The following is a 27,782-nucleotide window of genomic DNA, read 5'->3' on the forward strand; positions in this document are numbered from 1 at the left end:
TCTTCCTAAGAGCTTTGATCACTAAAAGAACCGTTAAATATGTTTTAGAAGAGAATAGAAGAATGTTGGAAAAAAAATATTCGGCTTGTTTCCGGCTGGTATTGGTCGGATCAGCCAACCCATCTGGAAATGAACAGCACGACATTTGCGAGGCAGCAATAAAAACGGCACAAACGTTTCTGCTCTAGAGTTTCTTCCCAGAGCGACCGACGCGACAGTAAAAAAAAAAAAAAGCACAAAGGGACAATCTTCTCGATTCCTCTCTCTCTCTAGCAATTATAAGAAAAATCATACTGTAAGATTTAAGTTTTTCTGTCAGCGATCACAATCCTTCAATTACTTTGCTAAAAAAAATGGAGAAAGTGAGGCAAGCATCGCACGCAGGGTCTTGGTATACCGATAATCGTGAGTTCTCATCTTTTCTCGCTTTCTTACTTTTTAGGACAGAGAAACCAGTTGTTTATCTCTGCTTTTTAGTTTCACTGTCTAAAAGTCAAGAGTTTTGACTTTTAATCTCTCTCTCGAATTGTCCGCTTGTTCTTGTGTCTCTGTCTCTCAATCTACTTGAATATGCTTTGTGTTTCTTTTAAAATGAAGCTACAAAGTTGTCATCGGATCTTGGAGAATGGCTAACAGCAACTGGTTTAACCAAATCACCTCATGTCCGAGGCGTCATTGCCCCGTAAGATAGCTTTTTGCTTTTGTCTCTCTTCCTCTCAAACAAAAAGTGATCTTCAACTTTCCAATGGAATTCAGACACGCAGGTTACGCCTACTCCGGTCGTGCAGCTGCTTATGCCTTTGCAAACATTGATCCCACCAACATGTAAACCAATCTCAGTTTTTTTGTTCTTTTCATTACATCTTTTATCATCATGGGTTCAGTATGGTTGTGTCTTTTTTGTTTTCAGTACCCGGATATTTATTTTAGGTCCATCTCACCATTACTACACACCAAAATGCGCACTTTCGACTGCAAAAGTTTACAAAACTCCCATAGGAGATCTACCTGTTGATGTGGAGAGTAAGTAGCCGCTTCTGATTGCTAAAACTTGAGGAAACCGTGTTGTGTTTCTTTACTTAAATTTCACCACAACCAGTGATTAAGGAGATAAGAGCTATGGGGAAATTTGGAATGATGGATCTCCGAGTCGACGAAGCTGAGCATAGCATGGAAATGCACTTGCCTTTTTTGTCTAAAGTTTTTCAAGGGTAATCAAAACTGTGATTGATTGTATTGTAAAGGTTTTTTGGGGTTTTTCTGAGCAAACTTGTAAAAAAATAATGTTTTTTTTTTTTGGGATCAGGCACGATGTGAAAGTTGTACCAATCTTGGTTGGAGCAGTAAGTGCAGAGAACGAAGCCATGTACGGCGAGCTGCTATCAAAGTATGTGGATGATCCCAACAACTTTTTCTCTGTCTCCTCTGACTTCTGTCACTGGGGCTCCAGGTTTTGTCTCTCTTATCTATTCTCTCTCCTTTTACTGTGTTTGTCGTTTCTTTGTTAAAATGCCTCTAATGATTTGTGTGTATGTGTGTGTTTTATAGGTTTAATTACATGCATTATGACAACAATCACGGTCCAATACACAAATCCATCGAGGCACTAGACAAGATGGGTATGGATATAATAGAGACCGGTGATCCAGATGCTTTCAACAAGTATCTTTTGGAGTTTGACAACACCATTTGTGGCCGCCACCCTATTAGTATTTTTCTCCATGTAACCCCACTTTCTTTCCTATGGTTCAATTAATGAATGATAATGTTTGAATCTAGTGGTGAATTAGGCACTTATTGTTTGTTGTTTACTTTACAGATGATAAAACATAGCTCAAGCAAGATTAAGATCAATTTCCTCAAGTACGAGCAGTCAAGCCAGTGCCAGACTATGCGAGACAGCAGTGTCAGCTATGCATCTGCTGCTGCTGCTGCTAAGTCGGAATGTTGAAACTGAATGATTGTTACATGCATATTTCTAGCATTTAACAAATGCAAACAACCTTAAAAAGAAAAAAGAAAAACAAAAGGTTTGGTGTTTACATGTAATAAGAAAAAGCACAACAACAACATCATCCTCCATTGAACTGATTATCTAATAATTTTGCATTTCTCTCACAACGTTAACGTCCAAATACATCAGAAGTTAACTCTAACGATCTCCTTACTGTCTGAATATTCTGGCAAAGCTTCCTTCCGGTGCTGTCTCTCTCTGCTGTAGATGATCCAGAACACAAGCGAGAGCATCACAGCCGTCGATAACATGGCCAGACCCACGTAGACCCAATAACCATAGCGTCTGAGCCCTGGACAGTTGTTATTGGTTATGTCTCTAAACGTCTGCTTCGCGTACGAACAGTCCTGAAGCTGAACCAAGAACGGCGCGTCGTTGATCAGCCCCGTGCTGATGTTCACGCACGACGCCATCTGACCGTACAGCGCAGGCGTTAGCCTCCCCGTTGTTACGCAAGTCCCGTTCGTGTTTACTTGGCACACGAAGCTGCTCCACGCCTGAGTAGCGTTGTTCAAATCGAGCTCGCCAGGGGAGCAAGGGCGATCGGTGAGGTCGTGGTTGAAGGGATTGCAGAGCAGAGGAAGCAAGGGTCCGGATTGGTTGTAGTACATTTGGGGAAAGACTGGAGAGAAGTTGATGTTGGAGACGTTAGAAACGACTGTGTTGATTAGCTCCACGAGCTGTCCCGTCACCTCTTTGCTGCGCATCAGAGTTTCCTGAGCTGTGGCGTTGTCTGTGCAAGGCAAGATCTCGTCTAGAGCCGTGTTGCTCGCGGGTCTCTCTACCCATTCGCTCATTGCCACACATGTGTCTGCGGTTGCGCTGATGCTCAAACAAAAAGAACATTTAAGGTTTTGAATTAACAAAAAAGAAAAAAAAAGAAAGTAGTTAATGAAGAGTAGACATACTTGTGTAGCAGAAGGAAAGTTCCGCTCAAGATGAAAGTACCAGCCACCAAAATCCATCCAAGGATCACAAGGCTGTAATAAGAGGAAGGATGATTCAGATAGTTATTTTATTTTTAATTACCAGGTTCGGGTCGAAACCACATGTAATATTAGTTTCGTTCCAATGGTCACTCGAACTGAGGACCTTTGAAGAGTAGATCCCTCCCAACGGGAATCGAACCCATGACCCGTTAGACTCTTACTAGGTGATCCAAGAGTTTTAGCCACTAGGTCAATTCCTCGTTGGTTATTCAGATAGTTTTAATTCATGAAAGTGGCAGAAAGCACATTTACTCACGTGTAAACGATGACTTGCATCCCAAAGATTGAAGAAGCTGAAACATAAGATAATCAGACAGCTGAAAAACATGTAGTGAAAGATGATGTCATACAAAAAAAAAGATTCGGAATAGTGACCTTACCGAGACCAAGAAATGTCAAAATAAGCATGACAATTGAAACGACTATAAGTGCCACCCTCCTGCAATATAACAAAAAAAAAAAAGATGATTGTTTGTTCACATTGTTCTCAAGGAAATTTTAGGATTTTTGGGAGCTGTTGTTGTTAGTTGTTACACGGAATTGAGGAAATTTCTTATGTCATTGGAGCTACTAGTGGCTTTGTCAGTGATGGTAGCTATTGAAGAAGTCAGTTTTGCTCCAATCTGATCGATTTCAGTTTGAACATTTGCCGGTAAAGACACCTGAAGAACTCTAATCTGCTCTGCTGACGTAAGGTAATCTGATATAGCTTTAAGCTGTGAAACCGTGCTATCTGCTTGGCTCATCACATAAGCTAATGTCTCTGTCGTGCTTTTATTGTACCTTATCTGACCCGAGTATAGCATTACACATCCAATTCTGCAATTAAGACACAAAAGCAGATAAGCTCATTGTGAACGTGAATGGAGCAGAGTTGTGATCCCTTCTCTTACTACTCACATTGCCATAAGAGTGAAGAAGAGGAGGAAGATGAGGGAGAGAATGTAAGCAACTCTTGAGTATCCAATAGATTGGCTTCTATGGCATATGTGACACATGCATATAACCAATAAGCAGATGCCAAACCCAAGAAACCAAACAGTAGCAACAGCAAAGAGAGGAACAGCTGTATAGCCCACAGACTACAATTTCAAAAACATCAAGACAAAATCTAAATTCACATCAACATATAAGTCAAGATGCATAATGAAGTAGAAATATATTCTTACGGCCCAGTAATGTCGGCTGCTGATATTCCATCCTCCAGTATATATCTGGAAACCATTGAGAGGATCTTTTCTGAATGTTCTTTGAGCAGCTAAAGCCACTGAAACATCTCCAATCACTTGAGGGTTATTGTAAGTAGGTGGTCCATATAATGGCGTTTCTGCCACTATAAATTTCCTTGTAGAATTTTCCCAAATTGTTTTCTCAGAATCTGAAAGAGACAAATCATACTGAAATTAAGACAAAAAAAAAAAATATAGTAGTTTAGGCTGAAACTTTTTTTGACCAAACCTAATTACATAGGATGCTGCAAATAAAAGTTCCAAGTTATTTACCCAAGTTTTGATGATTTTCTCAGATTTTAGATTAGACCCATAATGAATCAGTTGAGAATCTTTGAAGGGTTCAGTTAAATTTAGATTTTTGGAGCAAAGTGGAGAGTGACATTTTCATGGAAAGAATCCTCTTTTTACTTACACAGGAAAAGAGAAGGCTTTCTAGAGAAACAGAAAGAAAATAAAGAAAAGCAACCTAAGACAGAAAGACAAACCTGTGGGAGGCTGAGTAGGAGAAATGTGAATGGTTGAAGCTCCATGAGCAAGAGAAAGAGAGGTTAAGAAGCAATAGAAGAGGAGAAGAGTCATTCAGTACCACTGTGAAGTGATCTTGAGAGATGAGAGAGAGTGAGAGAGAGAGTGAGAGAGAGAAGTGGAGTCGCAGTCTCAAAGCAGGGAGAGAAGGTGGAGACAGTGATAAAAGCAAATTTGCTTTTTCGAATTTCTATGTGACCTACCTAAGACTTTTGTGTAATGAGTTTATACTGATGATACAAAAAATGGGGGTTTCCAGGGATTTGGACAATGGAATCTAGTAAAACGAAATCTAAACTTATGATAATATTTGTTGTGAACAAAGATAAATTGTGATATGTTATTCCATAGATAACCATATATATATGGTAATACTATAATATTTAAGGAATCTATACTATTATTATTTTATATGAAAATTTCATTAGTTCAGTGGTTTGAATGAAAATTCATAAATTATGATATATTATTTCATAGATAACCATATATATATATATATATATAGTACTATAACATTTAAGGACTTTATACTATTATTATTTGATGTGAAAGTTCTCTCGATTCAATGGTTTGACTGATGATTCATTAATGTTTCTAATCTAAGTTTCAATTTATGGGTTTCAATTTAGGAAGAAAACGGTTTATTAAAAAAATATGCAAATTACAGAGAAAAAACGTACAAGAGATCTTTAACATGGTGCAAGTGAACCTGCCGTACAATAGATCTTTAACATGGTGCAAGTGAACTCGTTCAGACATAGATTTTCATAGGGCTGCTCAAATGATGCAGTTAAAAATAGATCATTATAAAACATGTAGTATTGTCAATTTTTGAATTGTCTATGTAATATTTCTCCTAATTGCAATATCATATAAATCAGAACTAGAAAAATACTATTATTATTTGATAAGTGATTTTGCTTATTTGTCATGTTCTCTATAATTTTAAGTAATTTTGTTTATTTGTCATGTTGTCAATAATTTTAGTTAGTACATTAGAAACTCTATAAATTAATACATGATAAATTAATAAGTTTATCTGGTCTCAATTTAGGCCGGTTGACAATATGACACAAATAGATAAGATAATAATTTAATAACTTTTTAAAAATCATAAGTAAATATAGGATCCCTTTAAAATTATAAATTATTAATTTATATATATATATTATACATGTACAAACAAACCATTATATTTTTTTTATATGCACAAAAAAAATATCTTTATATTTTTCATAAAATTTAATATATTATGATGAGATTTAGTAAAATTATACATAAACCACATTTAAACTCTATGAAACATTTTATATACACTAAATAATATAGTAAAAAGAATATGAATATCTAATTTCAAAAATTTAATTCATGTATATACATAAAATAAAATATTTTTCTTATTTTTTAAAAATGTATATATTTAAAATAGAAAAATATATAAATTTTGTTTTTTGTAAATTAGTAACTCTATAAATTAATAAAATATCATAGTACCAAAATTATTAATTTGTAGAGTTCTTGTATATAGTTTTACTTATTTGTCATATTTTAATTACTTTTAATTAACTCATTATTTTAAATAATCTCTATAATTTAATTTAACTTAAATTTAAATTTTGTTTTGCCACCATAATTTTTATTATTATTTAAGATGAGATGTAGGTAAGTTCATGTTGTCGATGTTTTTCTGATGAATATTAATGAAATTTAATGTCACATGTTACAAAAAATTTAATCATTTTTCCAAAAAAAACAAGGATGAAATTGAATATCTTGATAACTAATGAATAAAAAACATATTGAATATAGTGTATAAAGAGATTTTCCAAAAAAATTATATTATGTTTGTGTGTCTATTTTTTTTAAAAAATGCATTATAATTACAAGTATTTTGATTAAAAAATTGTCATATTTAAATAATTTGATATTCAATTTTTTTTTCAACATAAACAGTAACTTATTATGCTGATCTTTGAATTAATTAATACTTATGTATTAATAAATACAAAATGATAATTATACATGTATGTGAATACAAAACACCTAGCAAGTAAATATTTAGATATAAGTATGTTTAAAATATTTTATAAGATAACCTATAATTGTCATCTATATCTAGTTATTTATAACAATTCTTCTTGGATGTCTATTATACAAAAAATATTTTTAAAATGTGTAACATGAAGCCTCGTTAGAAACTTTACTAAAAAAGGTTAACGGAAAAAATATGGTTCAGGGAAAAAGAGAGCATATATAGTGCATTAACTCCCCTCATGAAAACATCAGCTGATATTTTTGAATTAACTTTTCAAAAATAATAACTTCTCAAAATAATAAACATAAACATCTTGGTAAATATATCAGCATAATCTTCACACTTGCATGTCATTTATGTTGTGCTTGTTGATGATTTCTCCTGACACTCTTCTTCGATATTTGATGTCATCAATGTATGACAAGCTCCTTAAAAGGGTGATAGACTTTAACTTCGTAATTATGTGTCTGAACATGATTTACAAGATGTTCAACACTTATATCAATGAATATGTAATAGTCATCCAAAATTTAAGACGTGAATACACAAGGATTAGAAAGATGCATAGTGGGTGATGAGTCAACTAATATTTCCTTATATCCATGTGATGCGATCTTGTCCAAGAAACACATTCAGATGTCACTGGATTGAATAAACCTTGCACGGAATGAGCTAGAAAGCACAATCGACCAAGGGAAATGGATTTAATGGCCACACAAGGGCTGTGGAAACTCTTGATATACTCGCTTCTAAGCCCGAAGATATAACACACTCCAACGACTTAGAAAATAAGATGTTTGATGAAGAACAAATGATCAACAAATTAAATATAAAGATTTTTATTAAAAATGATGAATGATTTTAAACAATACAAAGCAAATCTTTATATAATAAGAGGATGTGAGTTCATTGGACAAGAAGCAGCTTCCATTACTCCAAACCATGATCAATGGCTTATCTGGTGTGTTCTGTTGGGATTGTTAAACCCCATGTCCAACTCTATATTATCTGATTAATACGATATTGTTCACTTTGTGTCTAACAGGCTGGCCCGCATGGATTTACTTTTGGTTTCCATCCCAAAAAGCTTCGTACTAATTATAGTTAGACATCTTTTTATATATTAGACACTCATTGTATAATTCTCCAATGTGGGACTTAGTTTGTTATCTGTCTATGATGTATCATAGAACCGACATTGTTCTGTTTCCAGCGTGTTGTTCCTTCAACCAAAGTGTTGTCCTTGCTTTTGTGCATACAGTCTTTTCTCCTGACTCAGAAAATTTTGTAGACCTTTTTCATGCTTCAGTAGCCTCACTGAACTCATTGCAAACAAGCAGCGTGATCAATTTATCACACTGAACCATGGGTTTCACCTGATTCGCAAACCATTGTGTGCTCTTTTTCATGAGAGGAAGGATCAATATGATATTATGATGGAAGTTCTGAACCAACAAGTCAACAGATATACTTTTGTAAATCGTGAGCACATTATTGATATTTTCATTACATAAGAATACAATCTAAGAAAGATAGGTCCTAAATCTATATCAATTTCGTTCAATGTACAAATTATTTTTATCATTTGATGTGCCTGTCAAACAGAAACCAAGAGAAACAATCGTTGTGACTTGTGATAGGTCCAAAACAAACGGCTAGAAAACGCATACGGATCCTCAACTTGTCGGATCGAACAAGTTTAGGAGCTCCAACTGAACTTAACTCATTAAGTCACAAAGTTTTCATTACATAGTTTGTAGAATTTCTAATACAATCTCTCATTTTGTTTTGCAAGAAACTAATAATCACCTTTATAAACATCAGATTCAACCTCCGTTTTTCGAATCACCCACAAACATCTCATTTCATTACAATTTTTTTAATAGAAAGAGCTTCTTCAATATTAAGATAAGAAAATTACAAAGATGAGGAAATACTTAAGAGAAGATTATTACATGGATTATGGATACCATTTTACCGTAAGAAAAAGACATCTCTACTTTAAAACATAATTAAACAAAACTAATCAGATCATCTATATTATTAAGAACCCTACGAAATCATAGCTTACTCGAAGACGGAAAGCTTATCAATACACATACTAACGAGACATCGAAACTAAAAGACCTGTTAAGAAGATATTTCGATCATTCCCCTTGAAAAAATAAGAGAATGATTCGAATTTAGCGAAGAGATAATTTTTCTTATTGATCGGAGATCTGAGATCGCTCGAATCATGCGGTGTCTAACCGCAAGATTCTGATCAGATCTGTGGTTGCGTCGGCTGGTTCGAACGAGGAGACGCTTCTCTTCGCGAAGAACGCCGGTAAGGGAACTTCGCTCGGCGGCGGAGATGTCGATGTGACTGGACCAGCGTAAAACAAAGCTGGGGTCGATCTCCGGCTCTGCGATGGGATCATCACCGGATCTGATACGATCTGACGAGCAGATCTCAGATCTGGTACCTTCTCTTCTCCTCGCTTCGGAATTCTAACGTGGTTGTGGTTGAGATTCTTCTTCTTCTTCTTCGATCCCTTTGGCGGAGGAGAGGTCTCCGGTTGACGACGCGGCGGACTCCGGCGACGGCGATTGGGCGTCGGTTTGTTAGGCCGTTGTGGAGGAGGGTGAAGGATGTTTCTGATGGAGAGAGGATCGGTTAGACAATCACGAGGCTGAAGAACGGCAACTCCCATGGCGGATTTGGATTCGAGAACGGAGGAAAGGAGATGGAGTTTTTAGCGAGAAAAGGAAAATGTTGGGAGGAAAATGAGAGAGATTATAAGGTGAAGGGCGTACTTGTAAAAGAGGAGATGGTGGAGGAAGATGAAGAGAGGGAGTTGTTTTATAGACGATTGGGCTTGTACCGTGTCTTCGATGGCAAAATGCTGTTCCACTCTCTTGTTGTCTTTTTTTTTTTTGTAATTTATTTTTTGCTTTTTATAAACAATTTGTTTTTACTTTTTATATGATTATTAAAGAAAGTTGGTCTCCTGTTGAACGAAACGTATATTTTTAGTGGGGGACAACAACAAAGTAGAATATTTTTTTTTTGGAGATACAATAGTGATATCTTGATTTTTTTTATTATATATTTGGCTTTTGAAATTAATATATGACTAATTATAAACCGTATGATTAAAATTTAGATTATACTTTACGTTTCATATGTATTTTCTTTGTTTTTCGTTTCATACAGATTAACAATAATTCATGAAAGTAGCAAATTAACTTCTTGGAAAAAGAGAAAATTTAATTTTTCCAAACTTAGTTTAATACTACATCCGTTTCATTTTAATTGTCGTTCTAGATTTATCTACAAGGATTAAGAAAACATATGATCTTATATATTTCCAAAACAAAAACACAATTACCTATACACCTAACTATTTTTCAACTAATAAAAAAATAAAGTAAAGAATTTATTAAAAGAATTTGCATTGAAATTCTAAAACGACATTTATTTTGAAACGAATTTTTTTCCCTACAACGACAATTAAATCGAAACAGAGGGAGTATCATTTTCAAATTTACTTTGAAAAAATAATCAATTTCATAAGTATTTTAAAATTTTGATAAAAGATTAAATTAACTCTTCTAAATCATATATAAATATTTAAAATAATTTATAAACACTTATAAAAGTTTATAAACACAATCACACCCTGTAAATACTAAAACATAAACAATAATTATTCACCATAAACCAAATGTTATGATATTTTTTAAAAGTGATAGACAACTTAAAAGTATTTTACGCAATTTCTCAAAACATTATTTAAAAAAAAAAACTGAATATGAATTTCTTGTTTTTTTTCTTTTTTAGCCATGAATTTCTTGTCATAAAATGTTTTAATGGATAACATTTTACATAAATGTATATTAATTTATTACAATCTACTTTTGAATATAATTTATGACAAATATAATATTGAAAATAGATGTAATAGTTAAAATATCACATAAATTATTATTAGATAAATTATAAAATTATATACAATTAAGATAATTTTTTTTTGTTTTGCATTTGGATTTTTTAAATATTTTTGTAGTTTTATCATAATTTTTAATTTTATAAAAATATGAGTACGATGTTTTTTTGAATACGGTTCTGTAATTCATGTTTATTTGACATCTTTATGGTATAGAAGTAACTAGTGTTTGAGCCCGTACTACGTACGGGTAAAGAATTCATTAATCCAAATATGTATTAACAATTTTTTTGGTTAAAAATGTCTTCTTTTTTTCTAACACATATTTTGGTTAAAAATGTCTAACACCACATAGATGGAAAAAAAACTGATTGTGTAGAGTTTATGAAAACACACAGAAATTGTTTGAAAGAGTTAAACTGAAAAAGATGGTGGTTTTAAATGAGAGAAATCCAGATCAAAGTGATTGTGGGTTGGGGAGTTAATTATACAGAGTCATTCGATTAACTAAACGGTTTGAAATTCTCACACTTCACTTTGAACGTGTGAAAGATAATCTGCAAGTTTTTAGGAGTTGAAATGTTTTGTTTTATATTCCTTTTTATAAATCAAATGCCAATGCAATGTGTCAGATTTTGATCAGTTAGGTGACTTGTGTTTTAGTATATAAGGGATTAATAAAAGTTAACATAGTTTGTTTAAAATAGATTTTCCATATTCTGTAGTTTGAAATTATCTTACATATGTATTTATTTACATCGTAGACGTGTCAAACCATTTAAGAACATCTTTGATGTTATACCCAAAAAAACATTTTCGATGGTTTCATCATTTTTCTCCTCAAAATTAGATTATATTTTATTCCAATGGTTTCTTTCATTTTCTCTCAAAATAGAATATTTTAAGTATATTTTATTATTAATACTTATAATGTGTTATTTTAAAAACTACAAATTTTACCTAAAAATAATTTTATTTTAACTATAACTATATTATATAATTATCTTTAAATGCTAACTCTAGCTCTAGTCGTATCATCCATGAAACTACGCCTCTACTTCTAAGCTCATCCAATTGTCGTGTGGAGCAAGAGGTTAACATCCACTCATATAACAACCAAGGAGGAAATGGAAACTCCACGTGGATATCTCCAACAACGTAAAAAGAGCAGAATTAGGCATTGTAAGGCTTTATTAACCAGACTTACCTTAGCCAGACAAATGAGAGCATAAGAATTCGAGGTATTCAATGACTCAACTAATCGTTACCCAAACACAATGGATATATCAGGCAAAAAGCGCCAGCGTGGCTAAATATTTAGGTGATAACCAAATGCACACAGACAAATTCTAGAGTTGAATGCTCACACCTCCGTGCAAATAAGTGAGACATCCACAAAAAACGATGTAAAAGGTATACGACAATAGCAGTAATATAGGTCCGCGTAAGCATGTGCATGCCGTGAAAAATACTAAACTCCTGCATTAAGACTATGTGTCAAAATCTATGCAGAAAGCTACCATATGAAATGTGCATATTTTTGCATAAAACGTTAAAGGCTAAAATGCTAAGCAAATGGCAAGAAGCATGAAGTACATATGCACAGTAAAAATATTGTGAACAAACATCAAGGCTTATACAGAGAGTAGATGTACAAAGTCTAAGCCACAATAGTACTTTAATTCTCTGTTTATTTCGACATGAAAAGCAATAAAATTGGCGATTGGATCACTATCTCAAATAAATTCACACCAATACCGATCGATAAAACTAATGTTTGCTCATATTTTCTGGGTCAAAGCACATCAGCAGGTGATAAAAATTTGATAGTGGCTTACTTGGCAGGAAGTATAGTATAGTGGCAAATGTATTATCTAACAAAGTGTTGTAAACCTTTTTTTTTTTAACACCACAAGGTGTCGTAAACCAATGTATAAAAACGAAGCACAGTGAAAACGCATCATCTTACAATGTGTTGTAAACTAATAAATAGATTTGCCTATAAACGAAGCACAGCGGGAGACTTTTACTTGCTCTTATTTTTAAATTTAGCTAAATAGACATATTTTATCATAGTCTCAGAATTTTTTGTAAGGTTTTCTTTGCCTCTTTTAAATAAAAGTTGGATAAAATGATGCTCATAATCTTTGATATTTATTATTTGACAAGGAAAAGAAATGTACTTAATATAGTGTTTATTATGAAACAGCTATCTAAAAGTGCCAACCAAAGTAGTAATGAATTTTAGAAACACAGTCGAAATGTATAATATGTTAAAACAATCAAAGGTTTAATAAAGAGCTTACTTACCGATCAAAGGCAAGCTCTACAAATGTAACAGCCAATTAGATAATAGGGTTTTTCTTGGCTTTTAAAAATAGTCTATGATGATTCGATAGAAACAAACAAAAATAAATAAAGATAGATAGATGGAGTTTTCCTCGATGTCTTTAAGTCGCAGAAACAACTGCTTCAGAGTCCAGTTTAGCCCTTTTCCTCGGTTGTTCAACATCTTCAGCGTCCGTGATCTCCGAGTTTTCTTCAGACTTTGTCTCAGCGTTTACTTCCTTCTCATCTACACTTGAGGCTTCACCTTCTTCCTGTTTCTTCAGCTTCTCTATCACATCCATAACTTCTCTGTTGACCTGTTTGCGCACAATAACGTTATGGCAAATTTCACCAGACGAACTATTTCTCAATTTGTATGCTCATAGTGGTAAATATAGCGTATGTTTTAAGGCCAATGCAAGAAGAAAAGATGATGATGTTTACCTGAACGTTCTGGAGAAAGTCAGAAATGTCAGAGGGGCAACAAGGGCATTTCATTATGTTTTTCATTGCACGAAGAGTGCGTCCACCTCTGCTCCTTTCCATCATCCGAGTCTTCCCAACAAATTTACCTTCTAAACACCCCTTGCAGAAGTTATGTGCACAAGGCGTTGTCACCGGAAAGTTCATCACTTGCAGACATATTTGGCAATTAAATCCTGTATCAACAACAGACACCCAACAACGGTTTTAGATACACAAACGACAACAGAAATTAATAATTAGTTAGCATCAGAAGAAGCAGAGAGTTGGAGATTTGAACCTTTTAGAAGTTGTTCTCTCAAGGTACTTGCGCGAGCCACCTTCATGGCTTTCTTCATTAACTTCCTCTCCTCAGGATCCAAAACATGAACAGGCTGTTTGCTAGCAGGAGGAGGCTTCATCCATTTCCAACAACCTTCAGCTTCCTGATCAAGTAAGTGTATCCACAGGTACATGGAAGAGATTACAAATAAGGTAAAAAAAATTGATATCTGATCAGTAATCACACACTCCGAATGCTAAAATTGAACTTACATCAAAATCCCATGATGGAGTTTCAATTCTCTCAAACAGGTCTATTGCTTCCTCAAGTTCTGGAACGTCAGGCAAAGGTCTTGGACGATCTCCATGTTCGTCACTGCAGTTTAACACATAGCGTTAGTCCCAAACAAAAAAAAAAGATAAAAGAAGGCGCTTCCAAGAAGTATATCAAACCTGGTCCATGGAGCTGGCGCGTTATCACATCTAACGAAAAGGTAGCGACAGACCTTAAATTCTCCCTATGCAAAACAGAAGAATAGATCAGGAAAAATAATAAAAACCTCAGACGGAACAGGTGGTTGTTAAGCTGTATGCATACCTGCACTCCAACTTTACGCCAGCACTTCTCAACCCTGTAAACACCATCATATCTCACTCCTTCCTCAGGGGCATATGCAGCAATTATTTCTTTGTAAGTCCTGGTTATGAAAATTAAAAAAGTTCTAGTCAAGAGTTTATCAAGTGAAAAAAATGAGTGTGTGAGAAAAGTGTTGAGGTAATGGAATAATACTCTAATAACAGCTAACCTGACAACGCGAACAGGATAACCCATTCTGCAACTAAGTCTTAAAGCTTCATTTCCATTTGTAAATTTCTGATCAAAAGACTGTTGTCTGTTAGTCCTTTTGTTGCCGCTGAGGTCTCTTCCTCCACTGTGACACATTCCCACATATTCAAGACATAACCGAGACAATGAAGCAAGTCAGCTACCAATAAACTAGGACGACTAATCAAATGTACCAAAACCAAAGAGTAATGGATACCTTCCTGTGTAGAGGAACCATTCTCCATGATCCTCGTCGTCATCATAACCACCAGAGAGTGCCACGGACTGAGCTCCATGTTTCGATTGTCCAGCAATCCCAGCAACATGGGGGATGTGAGCACGCCACTGCTTACAAGCCAACCTATTCTTCCAGGATTCACCAACTAAGACACCTTGGTTTCTGACAGGGTCATTTTCGGCCGGAATAGGACCGAAATGATCACCTGGTACTGTAACATATATCTTGCCACTTGCAGCATTTGCTATGCCGGATAAAATGGCGCGCTCAGTCGTAAATGCTTGATCTGGTCGGTTTTCATTGCTGACATAATGGTAAACGTTTGAAGTACTCGCAGCAGCAGCGGCAGCAGAAATTCTCGAAACTTTGGCCAGACGGATAGCAGTAACAAGGGAAGAGTTGATACGAGGATTCGCTGCCACATCGTTAGGAATTACAAAGCGGCATTTTATGCACTCTCGCTTCCCTTGACCAGTCCACTTCACGAAGCATTTCAAACAGAAATTGTGTCCGCATGGCGTCTGAAAAAATAATTACACATACACGAGCAAATACTTAATGGTATATTGAATGAAGAGAACTTTATAGTGACAAAATAAAAGAAACAAGTATAGATTTACCATCAACAAACAATTATTAACAGTGTAGTGGTTGAAATAGAAATTTCATAATATTTAAATTTATGTGAACACTCACTTATTGACCTAGTTTATCACTAATGACCTTGCAAACGTATAATTAAATATGTTTCAAACACTAAAATAAATTCGAGACTCAAACATATTCACCAGGCTAACAGTAGATTCTTTCACTAAATTATCAAGCACAAGAGGCAAATCAATGTACCAATCTTCAACATAAGTGTACACAAACAATTATTAACAAGAAATAGTTGAAATGGCAGCATAAGAGGCAAATCAATCTAGTAATAAACACAGAATCTATGATATAATCAAGTGACAACAATCCTATCAAATAAAGTTTCAGCATTTAAGGGGAGACCCCTAAATTAAATTGACTTTGTATTCTCAAATATTTATCAATGAAATTTGTTTGTTTGCAGTAAAAACAAACCCTAAATTAGATTCTAGGTATTCCAAAAATTTAACATGCATAAGAGGGAAAATCAATCTTCTAATATCAGCATCGAGAGAGAGAGAGAGAGAGAGAGATCATTCACAAGTCTAACACTACATTAACATGCACAAGAGACAAATATATATTCTGACATCAGAGCAAGATCATACCGTCACGGGCCTTTCAAGCAACTGAAGACAGAAAGGGCATTTCAAGTTATCACCAAGAGCGGCCAAGATATCAGCATCAAGACCCATAGAGGAGCTCTTCTTCTTCTCTTCTTCTTCCTCATCATCATCCTCCACGACGGCTTTACCGCTCAGAAGCTGCTGCCTCTTCTTAGCCTTCTCCTCGTCCGTCAGAGTCACGTCGGACTCGATCGCGCGAATGGCCGCCACGAGATCTGATCCTTCACCGGGTTGGGGGACAGGATCGAAATCTCCGGAGCAATCAGGGCACTCCCACTGTAGAGTGGAAGCAAGGGAGTCAGGAGGGGATGAAAGGCAGAGCACGTGCCATGGAGTTCCGCAGGTGCGGCACGTGAGAGATTCCTCGGTAGGAGGAATCTTCTTGCATTGCATGCATGCTCCTTCGCCGTTGGACGCCATCTCGAGGATTGGATAGGAAGAGAGAGAGAGAGAAGAAGTGTTGTGTTGCGAGAATCTAAGTCTTGACGAAGAGATATATATACATGTGGAGAGTGTATATTGGGCGAATTTAGAGGGACACGAGAAGTGTAGTGGCGGTTTTTTAATTTATTTGAACTTCAAACGTTGCCAGATGTTAAAATCTTTTTAAAAAGAAATAATCTACAATTTGACCAAGAAAAAGAGAAATAATCTACAAAAAATGGCATAGAATCGGAATTTAGTCACACCAAATCTTCAGTGACAAAAAAAAGTCACACCAAATCTAATCCAATATATCATTTTTAGATTTTTTTTTTTTTAATTATACAGCAGTATCTTGGCCCCTACTGAACTGGATGCATGCTAACCACGTGTTAGCAGTTTACGTTTTCGGCTCACGTGTTACCAGCCTACATTTTCGGCCCACGTGTCGGTCTTCTATCTTTAGCGTTGCCAAATTTTTAATTTTCTAGTGGCCCGGACTCGAACCCAAATGGCTTCACTGTATTGGGCTTCACCATCAAGTTAATCACCACTTGACCACATATCAAATTATTTTTTCAAATTTTCAAAATTATGTTTTTATGACGGGCTGTAACAACATTAGGGTAAAATTATCTTGGGGAGGATATTTTTTGATGAAACTCTATTTGAGAATTTTCATCAAAAAGTTAGCTTATACTTATCAAAGTAATATTGGCAGTTGATAAAATAACACACCAAGGAATTTTGTTATATTCATTGAGGAATTGAAAACCAAAATTGATTTTGTCCAGGATGATGAACATGTGTATTGACTAGTCGGAAGATTGGAGAAGACAATTGATTTTAACTTTTAGAGAAAAAAACTATTTTCTATAATCAAAAAAGTATAGTCGAATGGATACTTTTAGCAAAATCATCAGAACATGAGATTCAAAAGCTTTATTCGACATCAACCAGGATGAAACACATGGACCGGATGGTATGACGAGTAGGTTGTACCAAAGATTCAAGCGTGAAATGCACCAAGACTTATAAAATTAGTGAGAAATTTTTTTACCACTTAGAAGCTTTGATCTCCGACTAAACAAAATGAATATATATTTTTCTTATCTCTAAAAAGGATAAGCCTAGAGAGATGATCAAATCTAGACATATTATCTTATGCAATATGAGTTACAAGATTATATTGAGACAGTTACACAAAGAGACACATTGTGTGTTTGTTTCTCGGCGGAAGACACAATGTGAGTTTGGCACACATTCCTTCCACTTTATCCCGTCAGCTGTCTTTTATTGCCCAGAACTACCCTTGGTTGTTGTAAAGAGAGTGTTAACTTTTTAGAAGTCTTGTTTCTTTCTTTGTAACTATATTACGGTTCAGTTGTAATAAATGTAAAGGTATATTGGATATAGCTAATGGGTTTTATGTTGGATGGTGCAGTCGTGGATGGAAGATATGTGAACGTGTGGACGAAGCTTTGTGGACGAGATTTTTAATCTTACAAGAGTTTTGTAGACTAGATTTCGTGGACGAAGTCTTGTGGATGGTTTTAGTGGATTATAAGTTCATCATTTTCATAAAAAGATGATCAAACTTTTCTTTCATATATAGTAAATTTACCATCAAAAAGACAATAACTAATTTCAAATGGACCAAAAAATTGTAACTAAAGGTTTTTTAACAGAGTTCCATGGATGAGATTGTGTGAATGAGGTTTGTGATGTCTTATGTTCAAGGTTTTGTGGATGAAGATCTTATGGATGAGGTCTCATGTTCAAGGTTTTGTGGATGAAGATCTTATGGATGAGGTCTCATGTTCAAGGTTTTGTGGATGAAGATTCGGCAGCCACCTCCACCAACCACCACCATTGTATCCATACCCACGTCTTCCACCATCGCCTCCACAACCACCACCGCCTCCACTGTGGTATCCACCGCTTCTTCCACCACGCCCTCCACCGCCACCGCCATCATTTCCACGGGACTGAGCCTCGAGAATCTATCAGTTGCGAAGAGCCTCATGGGAAGACGGTGGTCTACGGCGTCCTCTGCAGGATCTGAAAAAAGGAAAAATCATTAACACAATTCTCTTGACCACAAGTATCTTGTCCATAACTATCTTATCCACAATGCTCTCTTCTATAACACAATTTTCTTAACCACAATTCTCTTGACCACAAGTATCTTGTCCACAAATTCTGGAGAACCACAAAGACGATGGCGGATGAAAGCAATTTTGTTAGGTCTTGAGTAATATTCAACGGCGACAGGAGAACCGATCTGTTGCGAAAAGTCTCTCGGGGAGACATCGTCTTCTCTGTTCTCTGCAATGAAACAAAGATTCATCAAGAAACAGTGAGTTTTGTTTTTAAGCCGCTAGGACAAACGATAATTATGTTATTGCTTGTGAAACGAGAAACAAACCTTCCATGTCGGAGATTGAAACCGAAGCAAAGCGGCGTGATTACGGACACTACAATTTCTGGATCGAGAAATCTGAGACAGAGAGAAAGAGGATTATGATTTGTTTTCTGAGATGTTACAAGATCTAGGAATTTAGGAAGAGAATAGGTAAAGATGTTTTTAATAAAGAAAAAAAAAATTAGCTTTATTGTTTTAAAAATATTAAAGTGGTTATAGTTAAAAGGTTCCATCTAGTTAATGATTCAAAGAAAAGAGAGAGTTCACATAGTTGAGGGATAGATAAGACAATTCACTAAGAAGAAGTGTTCACAGAGCTCAAAGTGTCTTTTTAGGTAATTGAAAACTTGAATTGTGTCTTCTGGAGTAAATATCTCGATTATATTTGCGTAACTTTGATAGAAGGAATGCCTCCTCATAAAACGGGTCGCAGTGACCGGGCCTGAGCAACTACTATGCAAGAGATTCAAAAGAGTTACCCTGAGCTTAATCTCGAAGACACAATCTGCCTTTGTGGCAAGATGTTTAGTCACATATAATATTATACGAAGGTTTATATTATACAAAGGCAAGAAAAGTTTCATGCTCTCAGCACTAACCCAATATGTAAGGAATAATTTATGACTATCAAAATAGACCTGAGCAAAGCCTACCACATAGTGGAATCAAGTTTAATCGAAGCACTGATGTTAAAGATAGGTTTCACGGAGAGATGAGCTAATCTTCGTATGTGCTGTGTCACATTAGTTACCTGCCAAGTTATTGTATATAGAGAACCAAGAGGGCGCATATAACCGAGGAGGGGCCTAAGGCAAAGAAATTGCTTATCTCCCTTCTTGTTTATATATATTGTATAGGGCACTAATCTCCCTCCTGAATGGAGTGGAAGTATAAAAGCGGATTTTGGGACTTCGGTCTGTTAAGGCGAGTCCTCAAACTTCACATTTCTTATTCACATATGATAATTTTTGCCGCTTATTTATTACTGATCCATAAGTCTCTTAGTCTCATCTTATTTTCATATCCCACTCTTGTTTATTAAAAATTTCTAAATATTCCCTTGACCACATGGCACATGCTCATCCTTCGTGTAAGTCATTTACATGCAACTCCTTTGACTCGTTGTGACAACACTCTAGTATATATGATGAAGATTTTATACACATTTTGGAAATATTTCTTCTAAGTAGTACGAAGCGTGGTCAAATTGAGAAAATCAAGGAAGTTTACATATGATAGGATTATTGAGAGTACATGTCAGTTGTGTAAAATACAAATTTGGGAAAGGTTCACTGTATGAAAATCAAATCAACCCGACCAAATGATTATATGTTATATACAACTCGGGTTTTTATACAGCCTTCACTACTCTCTGGCTCAACCTAATACATCATCATCGACTCAAGGTATGGTCTTCTATTCTATCTCCAGTTACATGTTCATAACGCTTTTCTAGAAGTAGTCACAATCGCATTTATGTGACTTTTAATCTGAGCAATTAAAGATAAAATGGAAAAATACGATGTCATGTGAAGACGATGCTCTTGAAAAGAATGAGACTTGATTCATTATGGATCTTCCACCGGTAAGAAGCCAATTTAGTGTCACCGAATTTTTACAATCATAAATAAATCGAATGGTGTTCAGGTTGAACAATACTCCCTCCGTTTTTTTAATATAAGTCGTTTTAGAATTTTGCACATACATTAAGAAATCATTAATTTTTTATATTTTCTAAACAAAAACATCATTAATTATTTACCTAACCACAAATCAACCAATAATAAAATAGAAGGTATATTATTATTGGTCATATAACATTAAGTGTTAATAAATTTTACATAAAAAAACCGAAAAAATCATATAATTTGGAACATAAAAGTTTTTCTAAAACATAAAAGTTTTTCTAAAACGACTTATATAAAAAAATAGAGGGAGTATAAACTAAGATCAGTTGCATATGAAAATAAACAAAGAAGAAAGTGTCAGTTATGAAAAAACGTTTACTACAGTTGTGAAAATGACGATTGTGTGAACATTTCTCAAAGTTGTAGCTGTAAAACAATGGAAAATTCACTAGATGGATGTTGATAATGCATTTATGTCATGGTGATCTACTTATCTACAACAAAAAGTTTATATGAAGTTGTCTTCAGGATGTGCATCAAATGGTTAGAAAAAACTATAAACTCAAGAATCCGTCATATGTATTACGTCAAGCACCTTGTTACTGGATTTTTGTGCTTACTGAAACTTTGAGAGGGTATTTTTATATTCTATAAGAATTTAGACTATTCATTTTTTACATTAACAACTGGGGCACTGCATATACATTCTTATTTAAATGATCCTAAAGCTATTTAAAAGTTTAAATGATATCTTAGTAAATGCTTCCATTTGAAAGGCTTAGGTATGTTGAAATATTTTCTTCGAATTTAAGTAGTTCAATCACCTCAGGGTATATATTTGTTTGAGAGAAAATGTTTCTTGACATTGTTGTGGGTGTTGTTGCTGGGAACTAAGCGAGTAGTTAGCTACACACACACCAATGAAAAAAGAATAATAAGTTAGCTATAGTGAGGGAGATTTTGTTAATGATATCGAAGGTTATAGGATACTTTTTTAAAGGATCAGTTTACCTTACATATATGCATGATCATTGTTTTCCTAAGATGTGCATATCCTGGCTCAAATTGTGCAACATTAACGTAAAAGCATTGGAATTCAGCTATACTCGAATGGTTTGGTATCTTGAAGGATCTCCGAGTTATGTTAAATGCAATGTCAAATGCAGACTCCAACTTATAATTCGCGATTTTTTGTGATTTGGAGTTGACATTGTGTCCTATATCTCTCAAACTCTCACATGTTATGTTGTCATGTTTTTTTTTATGTTGTCATGTTAGGTTATTCTACTGCATGTATGACTAAGATGGACTGGGGGTCAGCATCTACTTGTTGGCTTTTGGTGTTTCTGAAAAATCCTACATAGTTACATTGTGAATATAAAGTTTCTTTACATATTGCAGTTAATCAGATATTCCATGAATGGACAGTGTATACAAAGGTGAATTCTCACTACGTTTGGGATGAAATCCAAGATAATACACTAATTACGACTTATATATACGTACACTAAATGCATTCACGATACAAAATTTCTTTTGTATCTACATCACAAGTTGAACATTCAAAAATTGCATATATACTTCAACATACGGGAAAACATACAACTATTATTTACTATTTATGTTATATATTAATATACTTTAAGTTGAGATAAATATCTCGGGCGACGTCAAAAAAAGTATCTAGGGCATTTCTATCATACATATAGGCTATTACAATCAATGAAAAAAATTAGAACATTTTCTTCTTTCTTTGACAAAAACACCTACTTTTTATATAAATATAAAACGCAGACGCCATTTTCTTGTATGATTTGGTATTGAAGTCATTAAAATTCCAAATTAATATCATGATTTACTTTGACTAATGTCATCTAAGTCGTCCACTGTCTTGTTGAATTGTTTTTCGCGTCTATTTTCCACACTATTTTCTTCTTCTTTGTTTTCGTCGCCAACAAGTATCATTGTTAAGTACAGCAATACACACATATGCAGCTGCCGAAATTAGGAAAAAGATCTCATCCTTTCAAGGAATCAAATCTCCTAGAGAATGATATATAATATTCAAAGTGGCCAACCAAACAAACAAAAAGTTTTATATATATATATCAATATGCCAACGGATACAACTATGAAATATTTTTGGCATAGAGAACGAAAAAAAGGGTTATCATTGTTGAAATAAGCATGATCAGGGACAAAGAACATAAGATTGGGAAGAGTAAGCATCTTGATGAGAAAGAGTGTTTACTCTATTATGGCATAGAGAGGGTTGTGAGGGAGGAACCAGACCTCGCTGAAGCTGGTTTTGCAAACCGTGTAGTCGTCTTAAATCCTTCCTCCATATCGGCGTTCTCCCAGAGTTTCCCCTTCCAACCAGAGCTAGAAGATAAAAGATCATAATAATTCTCCACATTCCTTAATTAGCTGAATAAGAAAATAAGTTGCTAATTAGGGAAATATTGAACTATTATAACAGTAAGGAGTATACGAAAATGAATGAATAAAGCGTTTATGGAACTCCAGCAACGAAGGGGTCCGATCTATATATACATGTATGAGTGGTTTATTTTAAATGATTTTGAAATTTTGTATCTTTGTTAATGTCAAACCAAGTGAATTTGAACGATGCTAAATTGGTACTTTTGTCAAACTTTTAATGATGCTTTTGTGATATTGACTCGTTCTTTATTATATATTCCTCAGTGGGTTGGTTGATCTTTTTACTGATTGTTTTTCACATATTATGTAAGCAACCCAAAAACTGGAAGAAAAGAAAGAACGTCATCCTTTTATCATCCTATTTATGAAGAATGTTTTAAGCATTAGAATCATAATACAAGAGAAATAAGCACCAAACACAACACTTAGCCGACAAAGAATAATAAAATCTACTTTTCGGTTGATATATAGGTCAAACCAAAGATAATAAATGACCTTTCTTTATTTTTACCGGCCAATTTAGCCGTATTGATAAAAGGTCAACCTAACAACGAGTTCACCAGGAAGAGAAATTTCAAACCCATTGTGAGGTATTTTTAGGGAGGGGGGGGGGAGGGATTCCAGTTTTACATAACAAAAATACACACACACAAAAGTGTTGTATTTTTGTAAGGAGAAACACATTGGAAACAAAAATAATAAAACCATTTAAGCAGGGGTTATTGGTTGTTGTATTTTAATGGATTTGAAAATCCGAACTAAATCTAGTGTTATTGGTTCTATGATTTTAAAATCTGTATTAAAATCATGTGTTATTGGCTTAATAATTCATAAATTCTATATCAAATCAAGTGTTATTCAATCGTACGGATTTACTAATATATTTGATTTTAAAATGGATTTGAATGGATTTGTTTGGATTTTTTAGTTAAAAATACAAAGACTCAAATCCGAGGGAAAACCTCCGGATTTGTGTATTTTACTTGGATTTGTGTATTTTACTTGGATTTATAAATACTATATGGATTTCTAAATCAATCAAAATATATAAACCAATAACACCTAAACTGTAGAATCTAGAATTATGAAAAAAGATTCTTCAGGCTGCGGGAATAAAAAAAAGAAGAAATTATGGAAACTTGATATAAATTAAAGCTAAGGGCATCTCTAATGATTTAAACTTAAAATGAGTTTAAATTTGAAAAAATGGCCAATTGAACCATATTGAAAAAGGATTCTTCCCCTTAAACCTTTAAATCCATTGCTTTTGTCCCAATATACCTTAGCTTTTATAAATACAAAATTAACCCTATAATTAACATTATGTTTTGAACAATAAAAGCAGTGGTGGTTACATAATTTTTTTTTAGATATATGGATGCAGTTACAAAAAGTGGTTGCCGATTATTAGGCAATCTAAGTGGTGGTTACATAAAAAATATATATATTTAGTCGCAGTTATATTAAAAATGTATGTATTGTTGAAATTATAAGTTGGACATAACTTTTTTTATCAACTGTTCATGTTATTGTTTTAATAGAATAGATTACATGAAAAATATATATATTTAGTTGCAGTTATATTAAAAAATATGTATTGTTGAAATTATAAATTGGACATAGCATTTTATCAACTGGTTGTTGTTTTAATAGAATAGATATTAAGAGTTGATATAGTTTGAGTCCTAACAGTAAACGCAGAGTCAAGGAATGGCCGTGTTGTTTGTCACCTCCGCCATGCTTGGCAATCCAATCGCCCTTATCGCCGGAGTTTTAGGCTCCCTCATATCACGAGGCTGATTCCTTACCAAGGGGTATCTCGGTTTTTCTATTTTGTGTTTTAATCATTCTTAATTAGGTGATCATCAGATCAGTAAAAAACAAATTAGAATTCGTGCCCGTAAGAAAGAAAAAATCCAATATAAAAAGTTAAAAACAAAGAAAAAAAACGAATAGATTAAAGTCTATTTTATGTGAAAAATACGCGCAAGGTGAAGTGTTGACTCCTTTTGGATGTTATAATCTGCAAGCCTGTAACCATCCTCCAGTTGTCTACAAGCAAATATGAGTATCTGGTGGTCTGGTGCGATTCCTTCCATGTCTTGAATCTTTGTCTTTACACTGTAAACGGTGTCTGAGCTCTTAACTTCTAAGGTAAGGACTTTATCATAGAGTGTTTTCACAAATATTTGCATTCCACCACTTACACACTGGACGTGTAGGACTGATTCGTTCCAGATCCTGTTATCCACCAAACGGCCATCCTCGAGCTGTTTACCGGCAAAAAACAGCATCTGCTGGTGCGGAGGGATTCCCTCTCTATCTTGGATCTTGGCCTTGACCATGTCAATTGTGTCTAAGCTTTCGACCTCAAGGGCTATGGTTTTGCCTGTAGAAGTCTTAACAAAGATTTTCATAATTCCTCCCAACATGAGAACCATGTGAAGAGTATTCTCCCTTCCGATATAGTAATCAGCCAAGGTATAGTCATCATTCGTAATACGTCCGGCAAAGACCAATCTCTGCTTTTCGATAGGAATTCCTTCCTTATCTTGTATCTTTGCCTTGAGGTTGCCAATGGTGTCTGAGCTTTTGACCTTAAGGGTTATTCTGGTCTTGTCAAACATATTTACGAAGATTCGCATTCTACATCTGAGAATCAAGTGGAGAGATGACTCTTTCTGGATATTGTAACTAGCCAACGTACGGTCATTCTCAAGGCTATTCCCGGCAAAAATAAGCATCTGCTGGTAGTTGGGGATACCTTCCTTATCTCGTATCTTTGTCTTGACGTTGTCAATGGTGTCTGAGCTTTTGACCTCAAGCATTATGGCATTGCCTTCAAAAATATTTACGAAGATTCTCATACCTGTAAACCTGAGAATCATGTGGAGGGTTGAATTTTTTTGGATATTGTAAATAGCCAAGGGACTGCAATCCTCAACCATCTCTTCCTCAAAGACAAGCATCTGCTGGTATGTAGGGATTCCTTCCTTATCTTGTATCTTTTCTTTGACTTTGCAAGTGGTGTCCGAGCTTTCGACCTCAAGAGTTAAGGTCTTGCCTGTAAAAATCTTAATAAAGATATGTATCGACATCTGGAAACAATAAAAAGTACAATTCTCGTTAGTAAAAATCTTATTTTTTCTTAAAACATAATCGTACAGATCTTTTTTTATTATATTACAGACATGTAAAGCTAAAGTTAAAAGAAATAAAACAAAACAATGTCATCTAAGCCATGTTACAAAAAAAAAAAAAACAATGTCAGCTCTAATCCCCTAGGAGAAACATTTTTAAGTTATAACTGTGTAATAGGTGCTGATGTCTCATCTTCCCAAGGCTTTTCAGAGCTTTTAATTAAAATCTTATATCTTACTAGAGTAATTACATTTTTGTCACATTGGACCTCTCATGTTGTTCTACAAACAGCACCGTTGGACCTCTCATGTTCGATGCTAAGCTTATTGGAAGTTCCAGAGTACCGTAGGCAGAGCTGTTCGTTGTGGTCGTCTGTTCTGTGAAGAGAGCCCGTCCATCGAAGATGTCGTACGAACCATCCGTCAATCCAAGTGTTTCGGGGAGAGCTTCTGATATCTTGCATATTTCTAATGTTTTATCCATTCACCCATGTGCATTTTGATCATATAGATTAGGATTTAGTCATGTTTAGGTTGCATTTTGCATACATGAGTCCTTATCAGGTATTGGAGTACCACATGGAGTTCTTGGAGACATTTGGGTGCAATTGTCAGTAAGGATCAGTACGAGGAGTTTCCACAGATGGTTCACCAAGAAGTCTCAGCCACTCAGCAAGATGACACCCAGCAGAATGACTGGAGTGAGCTTAAGGCACCTAAAGTGGAGCTTAAACCTCTATCCCATGGTGTAAGGTATGCATTCCTTGGTCCTAATAAAACTTATCCTGTCATTATTGTGAGATTTGAGTAAAGTAAAAGATAATCTGAGTTTAGATAGGAATAGAGAAGAGATTAGAGTAGATTTGAGAGATTAAGAGACTAATGGAGAATCATTGTGAAAAGTATATAGAGATTGATTTGTTTAGAACTGTCTGATCTTATTAATCATGAGCTTACAGCTTATATAGGTCCATACACATTAGGGTTTCGAAATCATAAGGATAAGAAAGCATGTAGAGTCAAAGATGAGCTGGTGCTTTAGTTTGAATCGGCCAATGATAGTCTCCACACGTTTGAAGCATCTTCTTGATCCAAGACTAGATGCTCTTCCTTTCCAGCTCTTGCCAGCCTGTCCTAGCTGTCAAGCCGCGCCTCCCTTATCCTCTCCAACGTTCGGATAAGGCTTTGGTCAAGTGTAACTTCAAGTCGGTCCATGTAAGTTACCCGGAGAGTTACTTGGCCGCTTTTACCTTTGTACGGCCAATGGTACGGCCTATCCGTCCGTACCATCCTTGTCAGCTCATTCCTCCTCTTAACTCTTTGCTCTCTCTTTATGTTCTCAATTCCTTTGTGTCTTTACCTCAAATGACTCAACTCATCTCAACACTCCCCCTCAAGCTTAGCTTTGTGAAAGTCTAAGCTTGGACAGCCATGAGATCTTCCTCATTAAAAACCTCACCAAGGAAAACCCATTGGGACAAAACCTTGATGAGGGAAAAAGAGTAAAGACCTCACAGCCAAAGGGGATCAGCTCCTTCTCTTCCCAAGATCAATGAGGCCCAACCTGATGTGAATGGACTCCATTGTCTTCTGTCTTGC

At 34.9% G+C, this 27,782-nt stretch overlaps 6 protein-coding genes across 6 annotated transcripts; 2 read left to right on the forward strand and 4 right to left on the reverse strand.

Moving 5' to 3' along the window:
• Positions 1 to 178: 178 nt before the first annotated feature.
• Positions 179 to 2,118, forward strand: LOC106416295 (protein MEMO1). Its single transcript, XM_013857152.3, has 8 exons — positions 179 to 405; positions 598 to 682; positions 757 to 825; positions 911 to 1,023; positions 1,100 to 1,211; positions 1,307 to 1,450; positions 1,549 to 1,723; positions 1,820 to 2,118. Exons 1-8 carry the CDS (start codon positions 354 to 356, stop codon positions 1,949 to 1,951), a joined length of 882 nt encoding a protein of 293 aa, XP_013712606.1. The 5' UTR covers positions 179 to 353; the 3' UTR covers positions 1,952 to 2,118.
• LOC106416294 lies at positions 1,985 to 4,972 on the reverse strand. Its single transcript, XM_013857151.3, has 8 exons — positions 4,721 to 4,972; positions 4,173 to 4,381; positions 3,904 to 4,085; positions 3,538 to 3,822; positions 3,384 to 3,442; positions 3,260 to 3,296; positions 2,923 to 2,994; positions 1,985 to 2,836 (listed from the first exon to the last, which is right to left on the reverse strand). The coding sequence occupies exons 1-8, from the start codon at positions 4,812 to 4,814 to the stop codon at positions 2,140 to 2,142; spliced, it is 1,635 nt and encodes a 544-aa protein (XP_013712605.1). The 5' UTR covers positions 4,815 to 4,972; the 3' UTR covers positions 1,985 to 2,139.
• A 3,835-nt stretch (positions 4,973 to 8,807) lies between these two features.
• On the reverse strand, positions 8,808 to 9,793 carry LOC106411682 (serine/arginine repetitive matrix protein 1). Its single transcript, XM_013852489.3, has one exon. It carries the CDS (start codon positions 9,486 to 9,488, stop codon positions 9,030 to 9,032), a length of 459 nt encoding a protein of 152 aa, XP_013707943.1. The 5' UTR covers positions 9,489 to 9,793; the 3' UTR covers positions 8,808 to 9,029.
• A 3,164-nt stretch (positions 9,794 to 12,957) lies between these two features.
• LOC106368575 (E3 ubiquitin-protein ligase ORTHRUS 2-like) lies at positions 12,958 to 16,686 on the reverse strand (the record flags this gene model as incomplete). The annotated part of the gene is made up of 9 exons (XM_048767002.1): positions 12,958 to 13,369; positions 13,497 to 13,711; positions 13,816 to 13,960; positions 14,070 to 14,172; positions 14,250 to 14,314; positions 14,395 to 14,494; positions 14,603 to 14,728; positions 14,840 to 15,381; positions 16,108 to 16,686. Coding segments are annotated over 9 exons (2,070 nt in total), but the record flags the coding sequence as incomplete, so codon positions are not given.
• A 3,150-nt stretch (positions 16,687 to 19,836) lies between these two features.
• LOC111208475 lies at positions 19,837 to 23,083 on the forward strand. The gene has a single exon (XM_048765001.1). The coding sequence runs from the start codon at positions 22,789 to 22,791 to the stop codon at positions 23,002 to 23,004; it is 216 nt and encodes a 71-aa protein (XP_048620958.1). The 5' UTR covers positions 19,837 to 22,788; the 3' UTR covers positions 23,005 to 23,083.
• A 906-nt stretch (positions 23,084 to 23,989) lies between these two features.
• LOC106413389 (polyubiquitin-like) lies at positions 23,990 to 27,321 on the reverse strand. The gene has a single exon (XM_048765002.1). It carries the CDS (start codon positions 26,139 to 26,141, stop codon positions 25,008 to 25,010), a length of 1,134 nt encoding a protein of 377 aa, XP_048620959.1. The 5' UTR covers positions 26,142 to 27,321; the 3' UTR covers positions 23,990 to 25,007.
• Positions 27,322 to 27,782: the final 461 nt, after the last annotated feature.

The sequence above is a fragment of the Brassica napus genome, chromosome C8 (genome assembly GCF_020379485.1).
Source record: "Brassica napus cultivar Da-Ae chromosome C8, Da-Ae, whole genome shotgun sequence".
NCBI lineage: Eukaryota > Viridiplantae > Streptophyta > Magnoliopsida > Brassicales > Brassicaceae > Brassica > Brassica napus.